This window comes from Camelus dromedarius, chromosome 25 (genome assembly GCF_036321535.1).
Source record: "Camelus dromedarius isolate mCamDro1 chromosome 25, mCamDro1.pat, whole genome shotgun sequence".
Taxonomy (NCBI): Eukaryota; Metazoa; Chordata; class Mammalia; order Artiodactyla; family Camelidae; genus Camelus; species Camelus dromedarius.
In genome coordinates, this window is record NC_087460.1 from 16,711,918 (window position 1) to 16,731,573 (window position 19,656).

The 19,656-nt window shown below is 41.0% G+C and overlaps 1 protein-coding gene across 2 annotated transcripts in view; it reads right to left on the bottom strand.

Moving 5' to 3' along the window:
- Positions 1-19,656, bottom strand: part of ITPR2 (inositol 1,4,5-trisphosphate receptor type 2) — a 419,018-nt gene that overhangs the window by 56,730 nt on the left and 342,632 nt on the right. The window contains exons 51-54 of one of the 2 annotated variants that reach the window (XM_031443910.2): positions 17,043-17,238; positions 12,425-12,517; positions 2,310-2,440; positions 1,033-1,198 (exon numbers count right to left, since the gene is read on the bottom strand). In XM_031443910.2, the coding sequence (XP_031299770.1) occupies positions 1,033-1,198; positions 2,310-2,440; positions 12,425-12,517; positions 17,043-17,238 (586 nt within the window). Of the gene's footprint in view, positions 1-1,032; positions 1,199-2,309; positions 2,441-12,424; positions 12,518-17,042; positions 17,239-17,572; positions 19,391-19,656 lie in introns of those variants that run through there. The other variant, XM_064479133.1, reaches the window with a different exon arrangement.

Here is a 19,656-nt window from a genome sequence, read left to right on the forward strand (position 1 = left end):
CCAGCGAGGTGTTAACAACCTGTGAACTTTATCATTTCCCTTAATACATTAGATAGCAATGATATTTATTGTGTTTGCATTCCAAGACAGGTTGTGAATGCCCTAAAAAAGTGAATGTCTAATTTTGCTTGTTTCCTTGGCATATGGCCCATTCTTACAGGTTACTATTTGGCACACCTCCACCTGTTGGGAGGACCGTTGGAAAATTTTGGAAGAGCCATTTGAGGAAAGGAGATAGTTGACCAAAGGTGAACCAAGGAAGGAAGGGGATTTACTGGGGGTCCAATTTCAGTTACATAGAATCATGTTGTAGGGAAGCCCTTATCCTTGTTTTGTGACTTTTATCAAAAGGTTCTTCAGCTCGACATGGAAAAAATCGATGCGGGGTGTAACGAGGAGTCAGTGATTATTCAGGGAGGGGAAAGGAGCCGAGGGTGACTAAGCCAGCTACGGAGACAACTAAAGCCAGGAAGGATAGAGCAGAGGGTGGAGCCAAGGGAAATAATAAAGACAAAGAGAAGGCCAGGTGGACCTCATGATGGAAGAGGGGAGGACGGGGTGTGAGGTACAGAGGGAGAGAGGGAGGGAGAGAAGCTGAGAGAAAGCACAGTTCAGCATTGAAACCAAAGTGCTGCCAGTGAGCAGAAGGTCAAGCTGCTGGAAAAATCATCTGTGGATTCACAATCTAATGAAATAAAATTAAAAAATCCTTCTATTGTTTAATCAATATGTTACCGTGATTAAAACTCTGTTTGCCAGTCAGCGGAACCTTTTGGCATTTGGCAACACATTCTATAGTCAGAGAATCATACAAACTGCACAAATAATGACAAGATAGCTTTGAGATGTAACCGTCTATTTCTGGAAGCAGACTGCCCCAGTCCAATGCTCAGTTACGTAATCTGAATTTTGTCCAGCTTTCATTTTGAAATACTTTTTTCCCAAAGCCTGAACAAGTAAAACCATTCTAGCCCCTCCTTTCTTATGGGGCAGTTTTTTAGTCTATTATTTTAGTATCTGGACAACACTTACCACAGATGAAGCAGGTTGTCTTTAGAATTTCTTCTTTTTTCTGTTTTTCACTTCTGAGATCAGCAAAAGTATCAATGATGACACCAAAAATCAAGTTAAGTACGATGATGATAACGATGAAATAGAAGAGAAGGTCATATACCACTCGGGCAGCAAACAAGGGCTCCTTAAATTAAAAAAATTTTAAGACGTTAAAAAAAAATTCTTGTGTATATGTATGTACACGCACATTTTTCAAGGCACATTGATTTAGCATATTGTCTAGTAGAGCGTGTATGTTCAATAATTGTTTGCTAAATGAATAAAAACAATATTCCAAGTTGGAAAAATAAGACCCACTTTCTATCCTCACTGTCAAGTGTTGTGAGGAAAACTTTCCAGCTTACTCCCAGACCGCTTCCAGGCTCTAGTACTTGCACATTTCCTCCTCATTGGAGGGACTTACCATCTATTAAAAACCTGTTCAGTATGTCATTGTGCTAAATGCATTTTGGTGCAGTGATTCCCCCAATACCAGAAGCTGCACAAGAGGTAACAAAATATCAGTTCCAAAGGTCAGAGATTAGACAGTGGAGGATGATCTAATGATCAGTCTATTTCTAGAGGAGATTTTATTCCCTTATAGGGTCGAGGACGTACAACTCAAGCTTATTTTTACTTGACAAACGGTATTCAAATGTGCATTAGAGATCATACAGTCCAGCTGTTTCCTAGATGAGGAAATATCAGACAAATGGACAAGATGATACGGCCAGCCTGCTGGAGGACTGAGATTGTCCAGGCTCCCAGCACGGCACCTGAGATTTTGCAGCCAGTGAGAAAAATTTCAGCCTTGTCATTTTAATTTAGTAAGTCCTGTTAGAATTTGTTCTGATTCGATATTCATCATGGATAAATAATGGAGGCTGCTCCTATTCAGAGGCAAAGAGTAAATCTTCATGCCCGAGAAACCTGATGGACAAGAGGCAGCCTGGTTTCCATTATTTATGTAAGAATCGACTCCGCTATAAAGTCGGCAGTCCTGGTTTCGTTGCTGTTCAAACTTGGAAAGATTTCACAACCTTACCAACATACAGAGATTTTTTTTTTTTTTTTGTACATTAGCTACTTCTACGTCATCCCAGTATACAACTAATTGGTCTTACTGGCCATCCTTATACTTTTAAAGCAAACCACATGACATACAGTACCCTGCAAACAAAAATTGTAAATACTGTTAAGAAAGCTTAAAAAAATGATCATGTGCTTCTTGAAAAGAATATTTTTCTCCAGCTTACATCTTTCGACGGCCTTCTCAGCACGTCTCCCACGCCACCGCCGTTCCGGAGGCCCTGGTTCAGGACGGTCACAATGCACATAAGGAGGGTGTCACATGTCCTTTCAATTCCATCTTCATACTCTTCCTCAGCTACGAAAACACACAGATTAAACAGGACAGCAAGCTCACCTTTCTAAAACACACTCTCATCTGCTTCCAAAGACCTGTCTCTTGGTAACTCTGTGTGCCACAACACAAATTTTTTGAAGTCATATAACATATTTTCTCGGTGGCAGCCCAGGACTGACAGATGGATAAAGCCACACATATGATATCCCCAAATCATTTTTTCTTCCATCGGTAGAAGATGACAGAATGAGAAGGACAGACTGTAAGAAAGCTGATATTCATTGTGCATTGTTGTGGTGTAGAGAGATTTCAGTTAAGACCTTCTGAGAACACAACTCACCCAGGAAGCAAAAATACTGCGGGGGAAAGAGCATGGACGAGGAAGCCAGGAGGGCCCGACTTCAAATTCTACGCTGTTCTACAACTGAGACTTGGGCAAGTTACTTAACCTCAATGCCCTCATCTGTAAAATGGGGAGATCTGCTTCAGAATTAAATCCTTCCCAGGGTTGTTTAGGGATTATATTTAAGGTATGTGAAACACTTTGCACAAAGATTGGCATACCCGTGGTAAGTGCTTACAAATTGGAGCAGATACTATGTTATTCATTTTGGTAAGTGTCTAAGCTTTCTAAGCAACCAGTATGGATAAGAAACACAATGTATTTATATGAACAGTTGATTTCATATGAAAAAAATTATTTTATGTGAAAAAATTTAGGGACAAATGGAGAGAGAGAAAAAAATATATACATATAATGTGACAGAAATTCCTAATCTTGTTTTGTTTAAAGATCGTTACCAAATCTGGTAGTAATTTCTCAGTCATTTAGAAGAATGAAAAGTTCACAACAAACTGGTTGGTAGAATCAGGGTTTCCTAAATGAGAAGTGAGCAGAAATGTACTTTTCTTGTTATAAGATTAAAGAACCACAGTGATGTTGAATTTTGGAACTATGTAGCCAGTCTGCACATCCAGGCCTGAGTGTTAAACAACCACCACCGAAGGGAAAAGAAAAAGAATCCATTTAATTTCATGTATCTAATCCATGACAAATAGCCCGTTTGGAACATTGTTATGAAAACGTTGATTTTCTTCTTGGAGGCTGACTTGATTTTAACATCACATGGATGAGGAACCTGGTGTTTCCACTTTATTCAGAGCTGTTTCTTTCTAAAGCGTACACCTTGAGAGGAGGGAGGAGGTCAGAGATGGGCAGGCACCCAGTGCAGCATCACAGATATCGGCAGAATCTGTGCTGGACCACTTAACTTAGAGGTGAGCGCTAAGGTTCATTCTGACTCAGAAAGCAGAAGAAATAAAGCCGCTTTTGGAGAAAGGAGAAATGGGAAAAGGTAAAGCTTGTGCTGGCAGCTGTCAGAGCAGCAGAAGAGGCAAGAAAAGTGGAGAAGACATCAAGAAAGCTCAGTCTGCAAAGTGGCTAGTTAGGTCCCCTACACCTGGTGGTGGTTTCTAATGTGATGGCTAGGAAGAATGGGAAGAAAATAGTTAGAAGTGTGTAAGAGAGTTAAAGGAATTTTTAAAGAGAAATATGGTTTTCCAGGAAAGCAGTCATGTGCAGTACGTTTATATGCTACTTTGCCATGGCTAGACTTTCCATCAAACGATCTTCAAACCAGTGGCAGGATCTGCACTCATTCATTTAATCAGCAACTACCTGGGCACATCACACCCACGTTTACGAAAGACTTAATTAAGCGCCAGAGTGATCAGTTCATAAAAGCTACAGGAAAGTACCCCATCTCTTCCCAATAATTTAGAAAAGAGGCTGTTTGTTCTTCAAGAGCTGAGCCAGTAAAATCCACACTCAATTCATACGATTAGCCATTGTGAAATAAAACAGACTGATCGCAAATACATAATGAGAACTGACGTCCTGGGTGGCATGTAAACAGCGGGAGAGTGCCCAGCTCAGGTCAATGCCAGCAATGGTCCAGTCAACCCACTCTATAACTACTGCACGGGCGAGCCGGTTTTATACAGTAGCCTCTCTGAGCCTGGTTAATAAGGTTCTACATTTGCGAGATGGATCTACTCACAATACGTTAAGCCAAACCTTCAGGCTGAAAGCCAAACCCTGAGTCATGGTGAACTCACTTAAGTAAATGCCACCTTGTGGAGACCTACCTACATAACCAGCTGACTTCCCCCCTCCTGCCTCGTTTCCCTACACCAAGAGGCCCTGGGCTAGGTGCCAGGAATACAGGAGGGAGGACGAAAGAGCTGCAGCCCCTAGGAAACCCCTGGCCCCCAAGGAAAGGCGGGTCAGCATTTGGACAAAGGCGGTGCAGGACCGCGGGTACTGGGGAGGCAGGACGGATGTGCACCTCACAGGGCAGCATCTTGAAAAAGGTGGCACCTGGGATGAATGCTGAGCGAGGGGCATGGCTCGCCAGTAAAATCAGTGAGGGCATTCCAGGCAGATAAAATGGGATGAGCAAAGGCAAACAGGCATGAGAGCATCTGGGGTGTCTGGGGAACTGCAGGTGGACTGGGACGGCTGGGGCTTTGGGGCGTGCAGATGAGTGTGGGAGCTGTAAGAGGAGAAGCAGGCAGGGGCCAGATTACGGAGAGAATCATACACCGAGCTGAGGAGTTTAGACTTTATCTTGAAAGCTATGGGGAGCCACTGGAGAACTTTAAACAGGAGCAAGGTGATTCACCATCTAGTTGGCAAAATAGTGCGATAAAACATGTACTTAAATGACAAGGCTAACACATGATAAAAAGCCAAAAGTGTGGTGCAAAGAGATCAGAAGAAAGAGAGAACTTTTAATATTAAGGATAATGAGAGGGGAGTCCCTCTAATTAATGCAGACTCTGAGTTTGCCCTGAATATTCAAAGGACCAAGACAGCAGTAGATAGGCATTTCACATGGCAGGAGCGGAGAGCCCAGAGGTTACAAAATTGCTTATATGATGAAAAGCAAATAATATCAGCATGTAGAGGAGTGTAAGATATGGCTGGGAGATACACTGGGAGCTCTCTGAAGAGCCCTAGGGAGTTTGGATTTTAGCTGGCAGGCAATGGAGCATGGTGGAAATCTTGAGTTAGGAGTCGGGGAGGAAATATTCAAAGCAGTGATTTCTGACAAGTAGTCTGGCAGTGATGTAGTGGGTGAATTCAAGAAAGGAGAGTGACCAGAGGTAGAAAGACCACTTAGGAGGCAGCTGCAATAATTCAGGCATGATGTGCTGTGAGCCTCAGCCAAAGTAATGGCAGTGAGAATGGAAAGGGTGAATCAACGGGAACTGACGGGACTCTAAGCACGAGGGAGGTGGCAACCGTGTCTCAGGCTGACGCTTCCAGCTGGAGGAGACCTAGGAAAGGATGGTCCCATTAGACCACAGAAACAGACCATTCGGAAGGAGGAACTGAATGTCAGGTGTTTTGATGAAGACAAGGAGGGACTCTCAGATGATTTTTATGTTTATAGGATAAGAAGATGAGAAAATATTTTAAAATGTCCTGGAGAGGACAAGAGAGCTGGGAGAGTACTGTGATCCAAAATTAAGGATGAAAAAAATTTAAAGATGGCAAGAGTATCAAAAAACATCAAAATTACCGAAAAGTCAAAGGCAATGAGACACAACAAAAGGTTACTGGATTTAACAATTAGGTCATCAGGAAACAGAAAAATGGCAAATAGCGAAAGAGAAGATGGTTGATTCAGAACTTGAAGGAGGTGGGGAGGGCATAGCTCAGTGGTAGAACACATGCCTAACATGCATGAGGTCCTGGGTTCAATCCCCAGTACCTCCATTAAAATAAAGAAAGAAAGAAAAGGGAAAGAGAAGTTGAAGGAGAGAACGTAGGCCAACTGTTTTATAGAAACATTTAGTACTGAAAGGAAGGAGATTAGTAGGATATTGGTTTGGGGAAATAATAGAATGCAGAGGAAGGTTCAGTTAGGACCTTAGAGTGTCTGTAAGAAGAAAAGGAACAGATGGTAGCAAGGAAAAGGTTTCAGATGCAAGAACAATGATGGAGCTAATGATGGCAAGAGGGTAATGATGAAAAAAGAGGTGGTCACAAAAGAAATGAGAGAACATGGCTGTTCACAGGCAGAAAGAAAGAATTAGTGGAACTAGACTTTAATGTGGAGACATTTAAAAGAACTAAATATTTCTGCGTAAGGAACTTGGGATATTGCTTTTCATATATTTAGAGTGTAATAAATTCTAAGCATCATGATTATTATTGATAGATGGCTTTTAAATATCATGCAAAGTTATAGTTTTAACACAACAAATTCTATACTTGAACAATATGAAATTAAGTTATCCTCGTTTTCAGTTTAGTAGTATTAGAAAGTATTTTTTTCTTAACTGGTAATAAAAATGTTTCATATGAGGAAAAGAATAAAAATATATTCCATTGACTGAAACACTCCCCCTGATCTGAGGTTATCAGTTTATAAATTTTTTAAAATACTGGACATCCTTGAATAAGAGTATTTTATTAATGCCATTTTTTTCTGCTTTAATAATTAGGTTATTCCTTTCTTACAGTTTCTAAAAAATCAATAGATTGTCATCGAGATTTATTTGAAATTTTGAGTACAACTGAAAAATCTCTTGTTTCTTGGCCTTAAATTTTAATGCTAATCAACTCAATATGGACTTGCTGATTTTAAAAGCTTTAGGAAAAAATTTAAAACATTGGGCACCCAGTAGGAAGCCAAAATGCAGAGGGACATAAAGCCTGACCAGTTTCTGTTATTCATCAATCTTTTTTATGGAAGTAAAATACCAGAACATATTACATTTGAATTACTCATAAATGTTAGACATCCGCGAACTTCCTCTCTCTCCTGTACATTCAAACGATTTTTACTTAGAAAATAATTGCAATTATATTTTATAAATTGTCTCAAAAAGCCCTTACTTTTCCAGAAAGTCAGTTCAGGTTTTGTTTTTTGTTTTAAAGGGAATATTTTTGTCTAGGAAGTCAGGGAGGTCTGCAGAAAATGAAATAAAAGTTCTTTTTTTTTTGTTTTCGACCACAGTTGGTTGCCAGTTGCCATGAGAATGTGCTGCCTTTGGGACGGTGACCCTACCTGCATCTGCTGGCACCTCCTGGCAAACTGGCCGCTCCGCCGCCCCCTCGGCCGCCCCGCCGCCCCCTCGGCCGCCCCCTCACCGCCAGGCTTGTTATTATGCTGCTGCGTGTGTCTGGGCCTTTTGTCATGTGGACCTGCTGTCCACTAGGTAACACGCCAAGGCCTTCACAAATGCACACTGGGGCTTGCAAATTAAAATTTAATCCTGGTCTTAGACAAGTTACTTTTAAATCTAAGTGATGCACACAACAAACACCAGGTCCTAGCTTTCACTCTGCTTTTGCAGTTTTAAACACCTGTGGCCGAAATTTAAAGGTGGCAAAGGCTACGGGATCAAATCCATGGGATTTTCAGTCAACTGGATTTTATCACTTTCCATATCAAATGGAAAACAGGCACAGAAGAAAGTGTAGATTAATACAGGCTTTCCTGTAGTTTGAAATACTGATTTAGGATGATCCCTAATCGTGAAAAACCCCTGCCCCCAGCCTGGCTCCCACCAGTGTCTCTGTCACGCCTGCAGTGCTGAAACCCCTCCAGGATGCTTTCTTCCCTACTCTGGGAGCTCTTCCTGCAAAATCATACCTGCCCCTCCGCACAACTCCTAGCTCGCGTTGAGCCTAAAAAAATGGAGACTTTGCCCCGGGGTAATATGCCTGGAAAAATTGTCCCATTTTGTCCACAGAGAAAAGAGAAGTTCCATTTTTTTGTGCAATGTACTAGGAGAAAGTAACAGGTTCTAGAGATATGGGAAGGCTTTTATGCGTTTACATTCAGAGCTGTAAACCAATATCCAAAGAGTCATTGGGACAGAGCGGAGTTCTCCAGCCTCAACATTACCGACATTTAGGGCTGGATGCGTTCTTGTTGGGGGCGGGGGGTGTCCTGTGCATTGTATTCAGCAGCATCCCTGGCTCCTACTCGCTAGATGCCAGTAGAACTCCTCCCAGAGTTATGACAACCAAAACTGCCTCCAGACATTGCCAGATGTCCCCCGGGCAGGGGGAAGGGGGGGAGAATCAATGCCAGCTGATAAATACATAACAGCAGATGACAGTATGCACACAGAAACTCTTTCCAAGCATTTTAGGGGAAAGGCAGTGACAACAGGCAGAATTTTAAAAAGCTCTAAATCTGAGATAGGGGAGAAACAACTTATAGAGAGTAATCCTTTAATTAGAAGGTAATAAGATTTAGAAGGTTGGAGCACAGGCTTTGGAATCAGAGACAGAGACTGAGTTACTAGCTGTGATCTGACTCAAGGGCTGGATCCCTCAGTGTTTTCACGTAGAGCAGGAGGATGGTTACTGGCAGCATCTGTCTACCCTGAAACATGCCTCAGGGCCTTCACTCGTGCTGTTTCCTGTGCCTGGAATACACATCTCCTTCCTCTTGGCCTGGATGGCCCCCTTTTGTCCTCCAAGTCTCAGCTTAAATAATCCCTACTCAGAAAAGCCTGTCTGCTTAACCTCTCTACAGCCAGGCTCTCCCGTGATTACCAATCACAGCACCCCTGGCAGTATCATACTTAATAACTTTTTATGCTTCCCTCCCTATTTCATAAGTTCCATAAGGGCCAGGATTATTTATTTTTTTAATTCAATACTGCCCTGAATGCCTAGCATGGTGGCTGGCCCATGGCAGAGGCTCAACAAATATTGCTGTATGAATGAATGAATGAATACACAAGGTTCTTGTAATTATCATCATCATCACCATCATCATCACCATGGAGGATTTGTATGGAACTGACTTAACTAATTCCCTATCTTTACAAAAATACTCACTTCATTTTGTTAAATGTTAAGATCAAAATGTCACAATTAGTAATGACGTATGAAACAGTTACACTAGAGGACCCTGTTGAGAGCCAACAACAATGCCTGGGGAACCGTATACAGCCTGAAACTTGCAGAACTGCACAGAGCTGGGCAGCTGCATCCTGAGACATGCTCACACCATGCGTGACCTGGAGGATCTCATCCTAGGGGAGCGGGCTCTGGCAGCTCCCTCGCTGCACCTTAAAAGCTTCTGAAGACCGAGCAGTGGGTGACCAGCATCACTGGCTCAGCCCTGTGGGTTCCCTGCCTTTACAGGCTCTGGCAGGAGGAACACTAGCCTCCTTTGTTGGTTCACTAGCAAAGAAATATTTTGTTCTTAAAAACAAACCACTGTTAAAGTGTATTTTTTTTTAAAGAAATAATTTAAAAGTAACCTTCAGAGACAGAAGAACGAAGCAGGAATAGGTTTACTATACTTAGGACCATGCTGTTTAAATATTCGTGCTAACAAGAAGGTATATTTTTTAACACATTTTTTTCATACTCTGTCAAGGAGAAAGAGTGATGAATTAAAAAGGGCAGATAAGTACCGATGACAATAAATTGACATTCAAGGCAAATATTCTAAGAGCTATTTCAGTTTATCCAGCTATGTCGAAGTTTTTGAAATGCTCTCTGGGATTTTTTGAATCATGGATAGTGGTAAGAGGTGAGAAACATCTGTAGAAGTGAATTTGAGATGATGACAAACTGTGCAAGCTGCTACAAATGAGGTTGATGGTCATCACCCAGGTAAGATCCTAAGTGTGGCATTAACGGGGCAGTGTGGGAAGGCGTCAGTGGGATCAGTGTGATGCTGATCAAGGGAAGCCAGTATGGGTTTTGGACTAACCTCAAATTGGCAATATGGCAGATACTATGTATCTGGGCTTTGGCGAGGAGGTTTGAGACAGTCTCATGATTTCTTTTTTTTTTAAGATGGAGGAACATGAGCCAAACGATAGTTTATTCAAGACAGGTTTCTATGTGGGTGAATAATGCATGAAACGTGACTAATTCAGTCTGAAAGCCTGTGTCCGGTGGCAGTGTGCCAAAGGACTCTGTCCTTAGTACTGTCCCCATGTAGCATTTCCAGTACCTTTAATAAAACCTTCTAGAGCAGAGGTTGGCCGAATATTTTTTTTCTGTAAAGAGCCAGATGGCACATATTCTAGGCTTTGCAGGTCACATATAGTGTCCACTGCATCTTTTTCTTTAAAGAGGAAAAAAAAAAAAACTTAAAACAATGCTACAAGCGTTCTTAGCCCAAGGGCTGTACAGAAACCGGTGATGATTCAGACTTCCCCACGAGCCATGTTTGCCAACCCCTGTTCTAGAGCTAATCAAACTTTAGGATGATGGTATGAGAGAGCATGAATATACTGCTTAACAGAATCAGGGTTGCTAAAGACACCATGAACCCCACGTGATTACTGTAAGGGACCTGAAATCCAGACATCATCTGGTCAAAAAACTCCTCATCTATTCACGGCCCTGGGACAGCCTTGGATTATAAATTGGCTGAAATATATAGAAATAAATGCATGGTTTCATACTTGAAATCCCAAACTCCCAATTACATGAGGACAGGATAGGTATTTGTGGGTTGACAGCTGAACCAGGGAAGAATAGCATTTGAACCAAGAGTCAGTCGAATGTGGGTCAAGAGTGTGGTGTGACTGCCAATTACATGACCCAGGATGCGACAGCACCACTCAGCTTCCTGCCCGGAGTGTCACGTGAAGAGTCGCTGCTGTAATATGTGAGGAAGGCTGGAGAAACTGGAGGGGTATAAGCCACAGGATGCTTGTCATGGGCTTTTAGAAACTGCAGAGCAGAGTAAAGCTACACAAGTGGAAAAGGAGCTGGTCTGTGGTTTGTGGGCCAGAACTGGGGACCCAGGAGGTCAGGGAGGAAGGAAGTCTCGGTGGCGGCTACCCACTGTGCCGAGAGCTACTGGGACGTGGGGGTGAAATAGACGCACATGTTTAATTCTCCCTTTAGGTCACAGACCATGAATGATTTTAGTCAGTAGAAGAAGGTACCATCCATTCCTCCTCAAGCAACAGTCCAGCATCCCAAGGGAAAAAGCAACTTGTGAAAGAAGGTCCCATTGTTAAGACCAAACAATGTGCTTCCAGGTGGAGAGGGGGGAGATCCACCCTTACACTGCGCTTGCCTCTTGCTTCCCTCTTTCCCTGAGTCCAATTTTGCCCTTTGTACATGTGACAGGCTAAATCTATTCCTTTTTTTAAAAAAAATATATAAAACTCTTGAAATATCTAAAGACATACACTCCCTGAATCTTTGCTACTTCTGGAAACAGATCACTAATTCATTCTACAGTTCATTAAATTTCACACATGCCGTTGTTTCCAAATTCCTGCCACATCCTTAGAGAACAATTTAGAGTTTAAAAAGTTCTTTTTAAATGCATCGTTCCCTTTGTTCCTTTGGAGGAAGGTTAAGTGTCATGTGCTCTGTCTATCTCTCTCCCTCCCTCCTTCCTTCTCTATCTATCTATCTATCTATCTATCTATCTATCTATCTATCTATCTATCTCCTTCACTCTCTCCCTCCCTCTATCCCTTCCTTCCTTCTTCTCTTTCTGGGCAAGTCATCTGAACAAAATCCAGGAAATTTGCATAACAGATCCAAGACATAGATCTAAAAAGTAGTGGGTCAGGGATTATAACCAAGCCTTCTGAGTTCTAAACCAATGGTTTTCCATTCTTTGTTAAAGGATGAATTCTTTTGTTAAAGGCAATACAATCTTAGTTAAAGGCCATACAGTTAAAAGGTTCTGGCTTAGCATGGAGTGGTTTTGCAATATGGTAACAGAATTCTTAGCAGCACATACCACACGGTAAATCTGATAAATTCTCATGCATAGAAATAATGGAAGAAACAGGGTGAGGATACAAATGATGGATATGAGAATCCTTCCTCTAGTTTGAAACTTTTGGTTCTTTTACCCTGCAATCTTCTATTTCAACTCACCGTGAAATTCCTAGAGCAACTCTTTAAGTGATAACATTAATCAAATAAACATCACATCAGAAGTATCGAGTCCCTACAGTTCGGGAGCCCTTTTCACAGACCTGTATTTGAAGCCGGTATCGTGGGTGAGCAGTTGTCCTTTTCACATGTTCCCATCATTGAGGTTAAAGTCATAGTAGGAACGGCACTGCTACCTGAGAACACACAACGTAGACACGGTACAGAGACCACTATGCAAGTGACAAGGAATGAACAGCCAGTTACAAAGGCACACTAATGAAAGGCGCTGTCACTAACTCAGCTGTGCTCCTAAAGTTGTTGGTTAAGTTACTTGGAACTCTGAACACAGTTTCCCCCACTGAAGCAATTTTACAAACAGAGAACACGTTCATGGGCCAACCCACTAAAAGCCTTTCCCATCTTTTTAAAATGGCTGAGATAAAGTATTCATAACACTACTGGCCCTAAGCACCGCGTGTAACAGTGTTCCCATGGCCAAATGCTTTCAGGGCTCTGGCTTGGAGATGCCAGGAACGCGTTCCCCCAGTGCAGCTGGTGCCCCGCCAGCTCTCAGCCGCTGGTGCCCACGGCTGAGGCAGACCAGCAGGAGGCGGCAGCCCAAACAGTAGAGTGGGGGCTCCAGGCAACAGGGCAGAAGACATCTCAGGGCGGCAGGAATCTTCCGCCAGACCCCTGCTCAGGATCTTTCTTTTCTTCCTTAGTCTCCAAGGATCCGTCTGCTTGCTGGCTTCCCACCCACCACCCTGGCCCAGATGCAACAGAAAATAGTAACCTGCCTGTCTGTGTAAAAGAAAGTTTTATGAAAAAAAGAACTGTTCGTTGTTAGTAACAAATACAAAGTGAAAATACAAAAAAGACACAAATGAACTTATTTACAAAACAGAAACAGACTCACAGACATACAAAACAAACTTAGGGTTACAAAGAGGCAAAGAGGGCGGGGAGGAATAAATTGGGACTTCAAGATTTGCAGATACTGACTACTATATAGAAAATAGATAAACAACAAGTTTCTACTGTACAGCACAGGGAACTATATCCTGTATCTTGTAGTAACATATAATGGAAAAGAATAGAAAATGAATATATGTATGTATATGCATGACTTAAACATGATGCTGTACACCAGAAACTGATACACTATTGTAAAAGTGACTACACTTCAATTAAAAAGAAAAACAAAAACTCTTAAAAATAAAAGAGAAAAAAATAGTAATCTTCCTGTCTGTGTAAAAAAAGTTTTATGGAAAAAAAAAATTTGTTGTTAGTAACAAATACAAAGTGAGGGAGTTCATTCCTATCAAACCTATTTTTCATACAGAGCCATCAAGGAAAGTCCCCAAGGAGGAGGAAGAGGAGTAAGTTCATTTTTATATACAAAGGGCTGAAGAAATATTCCAGTGCATTTTGGAGCAACACCCACCAAGGTCAGCCTGGTTGTGTGGTGAGGATGGACATGGCAGGTGGTTGCTGGAGCTGGGACATGGGATGAGGGGAGGGCCCAGGCCTGGGGTTGCGCCAGCACTGAGCTCAGAGAGCTGGAGTCCATGAGGACGGGAGGCCACAGGGTTTTCCTCCGCCTCTCCCTGCACCCTGACGGGGACAAGCCCTGGGGGAAAGGATGGGTGTAACTCGTGGGTGTGGAGTGAGTGTCAGGGGGCTCAGAGAGGGAGAGAGGTGGGGCTTCTGAGTGTTCCCTGGTGGCCCTTCCCTTAATTAATAAATATTTACCGACTTCGTGCTAGGCTCTGCGGGCCCAGAGGGGAGGCCTTGGAGAACCCACAATCAGGGACACGGAGAGGTACAGACATAAATATAACTGAACGGAGGAAGCAGAGTGCAGGTAAAGTGAGGTGGTGCATTAGGAGACGAAGAAGTGAATTCTAGAAATGAAAAAATAGGAGGATTTTTGGAGAAGCATCCATCTAGGGGAGACAGGATGTACCCATGGGAAGAGGCAGGAAGGAAAGGGGCAGGTCCAGGTACAGTCTGTATTGACAAAAGGCACGGAGGCCAGAAAAGGCACAGACAAGGCAGAGCTTCTAGGCTAATGATTTTAAACCAAGCATCCCACAGCCAGTGCAGGTCCCCACAAAGGTTCTGAACCCATAAGATGCAGAATCAGAGCTGCAGTTGGAATAAATGACATGGGCAAGTGGAAGAGAGGCGGCGGGTGGGGAGGTTCCTGCAGTGTCCTGGGGAGAGGAAGCGCAGGTGAGAAACAGGAGGGCAGTCCTGAGGGTGGGGAGGAAGGGACAGTGCGAGAGAGACTGGAACCTCCCCTTGTCAGCACAACCTTTCCTCCAACTCCTTGGGCTTTTCTAAGACACGGATTCCCCTGAACACTGTCACATGGAGGCTCCTGTGTCTGCAGAGCCAGATTCCGCTGGTGCCGGAGATAGGATCTGCATCGTCCTAAACTCCCAAGGCCACGTGCGTATCATCGGTCCTCCGCTCTCATGTGCACCTGTGATGCTCCCAGCTCGAGGACTCTCAGCCTCCTCTCTTTGCTCCCTGACTTCTCCCCATTCACTGAAGAACTGTAACTTCTACACCGCAATGCCACTTGCTACCTAGTTCTGTTATCTTTGATAATTTCACCTCACTTTGGTTTATAGTATTTTTTTTTGTTTATTTGCTGGGTTTTTTTTTTTTTTGGAGGGGGGCAGGTCATTAGGTCTTTTCATTTATTTCTTACTGTTTTTTATTTTTAATGGAGGTACTGGGAATCGAACCCAGGACCTCGTGCATGCTAAGCATGTGCTCTACCACTTGAGCTATACTCTCCCCTTCACTCAACTCTGGGAGAATGCAGTGTTCAATCACTGAAAGAATAAACTTTATGCTGTGTAGCAATGGACATGACATATAGCATTAGAAATTCAATTTAAAATATTATGAAAATAGGAGTGCTTTTTTTCAGGGCATGATACCTCTCTGAAAGAAAAATCTCTCAATCTAGGAAGAATCAACAGTTTCACTTTGTTAGCTGCTCTTGTATGCTAGATTTTCACAGTATTGACAAATGCTTTCTCTTCTTATTTTAACAGCTTTTTATATAAATATGCATAAATATTTTTAGTGAAGATATTGACATTTTAGTTATCATGCTGCCTATTTTGTAAAAGACAGGAAGAAGACTTTTTTATATGGCTAAGGAAAATATATTCATAATATAATGACACTAACTTGCTTTTTAAATAACACAATTAAAATTATTTATTTTCAGATTCATTATAAGGACTCTACTCATTTGAATTCAGAAATTATGATGCTTCAGTGTCAGACTCACTCTGTACTGAATAACCCAATGCGATCATCCCTAGTAAATAATTAAAGATTTTTGAGAGGGGGTAGTTTGTGACTCACAGATAGTTCAGTGTAAGTGGCGTTTTGGGGGTGTATACGTATCTACACTTTTCCTCCAAACATTCACACCAGTAAAACTCTGGACAAAGTAACATTTCAGGGAAAACAAGAAAGACCATAACAGAAAATACACCATGTGTCTGCGAATAAGGCTACTGTCCAGGTCTGATGTTCAGTCTCAAGTTTAGTAACTTTCAGTCTATGTATGTGATGTTCCTATTCTGTGCTTTGATCATTTAGACTTACAAATAGCTTTAAACACCATTCAATTATCCCATATTCTAAAGGCATCACTAATTAAATCCTGCTTTAAAATTCAATGGTTTGGGGGGAAGGCATAGCTCAGTGGTAGAGTGCATGCCTAGCATGCATGAGGTCCTGGGTTCAATCCCCAGTACTGCCATCAAATAAATAAATAAATAAATAAATAAATAAGCCTAATTACCTTTCCCCCGAAAGAAAAAAAGTTAATGGTTTGAAGAGAGAGAGAATCACTTTGTGGTTTCCCTTCTCTGCAACCCACAGGCAGTGGAATCACCCAGAGTGTCCTATCAGCAAGATGCAGAACTACGATGGCTGTCTAGCAAAGCAGGAGAGGAGGAAAAAGAGGAAGAGTGAAGTTTAACCAAAATAACAAAGTGTAGGAAAGAGGGAAAAGAGAAACCATTAGAGAACATCATAAACACAAAATCCAAAGTAAGATGGAAAGAATCACCCCTCACATCACGAGAATCACAGGGTAAAAGGACGGTCTGTCTCACCAATCAGAGAACAAAAATAAATATCCCACAGCAATTCTGACAGCCATGTACGGATGGACTGAACCCCGTAATGACATGATTTTGAGCATTTTTCCTATATCACATTTTCTAACTATCTGATGGTTTCCAGATCAAAGCATTCATAATTTTCAATAATTAAAATATAGTATAATTCACTATGAGCAAGTATGTATGAAATAACGGCTGTGATTGGTGCTGGATGTTCTTGGGGGAGACAGGGAAAAGGAGGAAAAGAACCCCACAGCATTTCTTCTGCACTGAAATTGTTGCCTGTCTCCTGGAGTACGGTCAGCATGGTTGAAACTTTCGTACTGAGGCTGAGCTGAGACGATGTTTCTTGTGTAAGGATTTTCCTGTGCACACTGTCAGCTAACATACAGCCTAAGGGCATTTCACATTCATGAGCTCTTAGTGAACAGGAACACGTTCTCAAAGGAATGAAAGAAAGCATTGCCTCCATTAGTGTTTATCTGTGATCCTCTTGACAAGCTACATACAAGCCATGGCCACCTTCAGAGAAGGCTCATTTAGTGGTTAACAGCAATACCTGTCACAGGAGTTCTATTTTTCAGCCTATCCACTTCCATAGTAAAGTCATCCTTCAGAAAAAGGAACCCAATAATGGAAAACAGGTAGACAAGGATGAGAGCCAGGACTGCAGTTAGAATAATGGAGCGGCCGTTCCGCGTGACACTTTTTATGACATTGAGCAGAGTTTCTTCTCTATATACCAAATCAAAAAGCTGCAAAGATAAAGAAAAGAAAAACAAAGAAAAAAATGCAATGAAGCAAAAAGTGACTAAATACAAAGGTAATTACAAATACAAATGCAGGTCATTTTAGTTTATCTGTGAAAGAATGACAATATAAATGACACCTTAAACATTAACCAAAATATGCATTTCTTTGCCAGTCGCAATGCAGTCATAAACTGTTTTTCAATAAAGATAACTCTAACACAACATACAGTGTGCATCTGTTGGCTTCATAACCAACATAATATCAATTTTTAAAGACATGGAAATAGCATAGCCTCAAACTTGAATTTAGAAAAATTGTAATATTATATGCAACCAACTTAGCTACTTATTTCTTATTTTTGGTCTTACTGATATTCTGCAGTTGCTTCTGGAATATGGAAAATGGCTAAAGTGAGAATGCTGAATCAGGTGCACCTAAGGGATCAATAATTGACAGATTCATTAAACATACTGTTTAATCAAAGGTTTAGAAGTGAAATGACAAGAAAAATTTTATGAGCCCACTAGAATAGAAAAGGTATGAAATTTTAAAATATTTGAGAAATGCAAACATCTTTCTTCCAAAAGGGGTATAATGAGGGTAAAACTTTTGACTTGAGTATATACTTTTGGAAACAGAAGTATAAACAAAAACATAATACACAGGTGTTAATTCACTTTCTCTAATGGGTTATTATCCATTTTGTGTTTAGTAGTAGAAAACCTATGGACTAGTCAAGAACCTCAGTCTGTGTTTACCTGCAGTCAACACTGAGAACAATCTTATTTACTGCTATTACATACAGCTGAAATTATACATCGGCTAGTCATGTTTTATTATCAAAAGCTGGTTAAATGCAATGAATGAACATTTACTTTAAAGAAGCCATAAATACCAGTTTAGAGATCAAAAGTACTTTTGATATTGGAATAACTGGGGTTTGTCTTCTGCTTTCTGTGAGCAGTGATTACAATTTCTGAACTGGCTGAAATGATCAATTATCAGTGTCACTCATCACACCAGGGCCTTGTACTCTGTTTCTCTGAGTACTGAGGCTTATACAGTTACTTCCCAATTTAACTGTAGCCTTGTAAATAATTGCTATAAAGATATTACCTTGTTTGCTCACCTTAGGACATTGATATTTATGATGTCAAATATAAAAAAAGTTTAAGTATTTTGCTACCTGTTTTATCTCCTGGATGGAGATAAACTAATGTCTATATTCTTCCATATAAACAAGTTAATTAATGCAAGCTCAACTTCCAAATTATTGACCTGGATTATTTAACTTATTTAAGCATTTAGTTCACAGAAAGGAGGTTTTCCCTCAGCTGAACAGTGGGTTAAAGAAAAGGTCTGGCATTGGCTTCTAGCTCATTTCTGGATAGTTTCTGAAAGCTTATAGTTTTCAGGAGTCCATAGGATGCTTGCTAAAAACACGCATACCTAGAACTCATTCTATACCCATGGAATCAGAATCTGAAGACTGCAAAGGCATTGACACTGAGCAGGTGAATGATTCCTTGTTTATTATGAAAGGAAAATGTAGAGTGTGGTTTTCACTGCTGGTTAAAGGACTGGCCTTTGTGGACATAACTGGGAATGGGTATTCATATATTTTTTAAAACATAAAAAATATTTTAGAAGTATGCTTAAAAACCATTTTGCCGTTATGTCCATTACAATTTCCTTCTAGTACTAAACACAAAAACGGACTATATCGTTTCTATAACTAACCCAATGAAAACAAATTAGCATCAATATTGTAAGATTTGAAGGATAAAAGACAAGAGGAAAATACAAGTAGAAAATAATGTTAACATAAATTAAAAGTAACATTACTATTAATAACGTATATAATAATTCAAATACACCTTCAGTGTGTCAAAAAACCTTTCCCTAAATAACAGAGATTTACATACATCATTTCACATGTCTTTCATATTATTTTGTTATAATGTTAATGATATTACCAGTCTCTCACACTATCCCTGTCCAACAGGTTGAAGCACAAAAACATTATAATAAATATTACATATTATAGCCAGGTAAAAGTGCTGGGTATAATAGGACTTTATATATTATGGGCAGACTTTTTAAAATGGAATTTTTTCTGGTGAATCAGAGCACAGAAGGAATTCATTCCGATCCCTGGAATACAAAAAAAAATCTACTTTAGATTGTGAATACTAAACTAACTTAACTGTCTAGAAGATAACTTTGTATCAAAACATACGGGACAAATCCATTCTTCACTGTGCCTCTTACAAGTGTTTGATGGTAAATGGAAAATTAGCTGCTTATGCAATCATCCTACATGGGTTGTACAGGGCACAGGGAAGCAGAAGGCAATGGATTTGTCCCTCGTGACCCAAGCAAACTGGGTCTGCATAATGTTTTCAGATCCTCGACCTGTT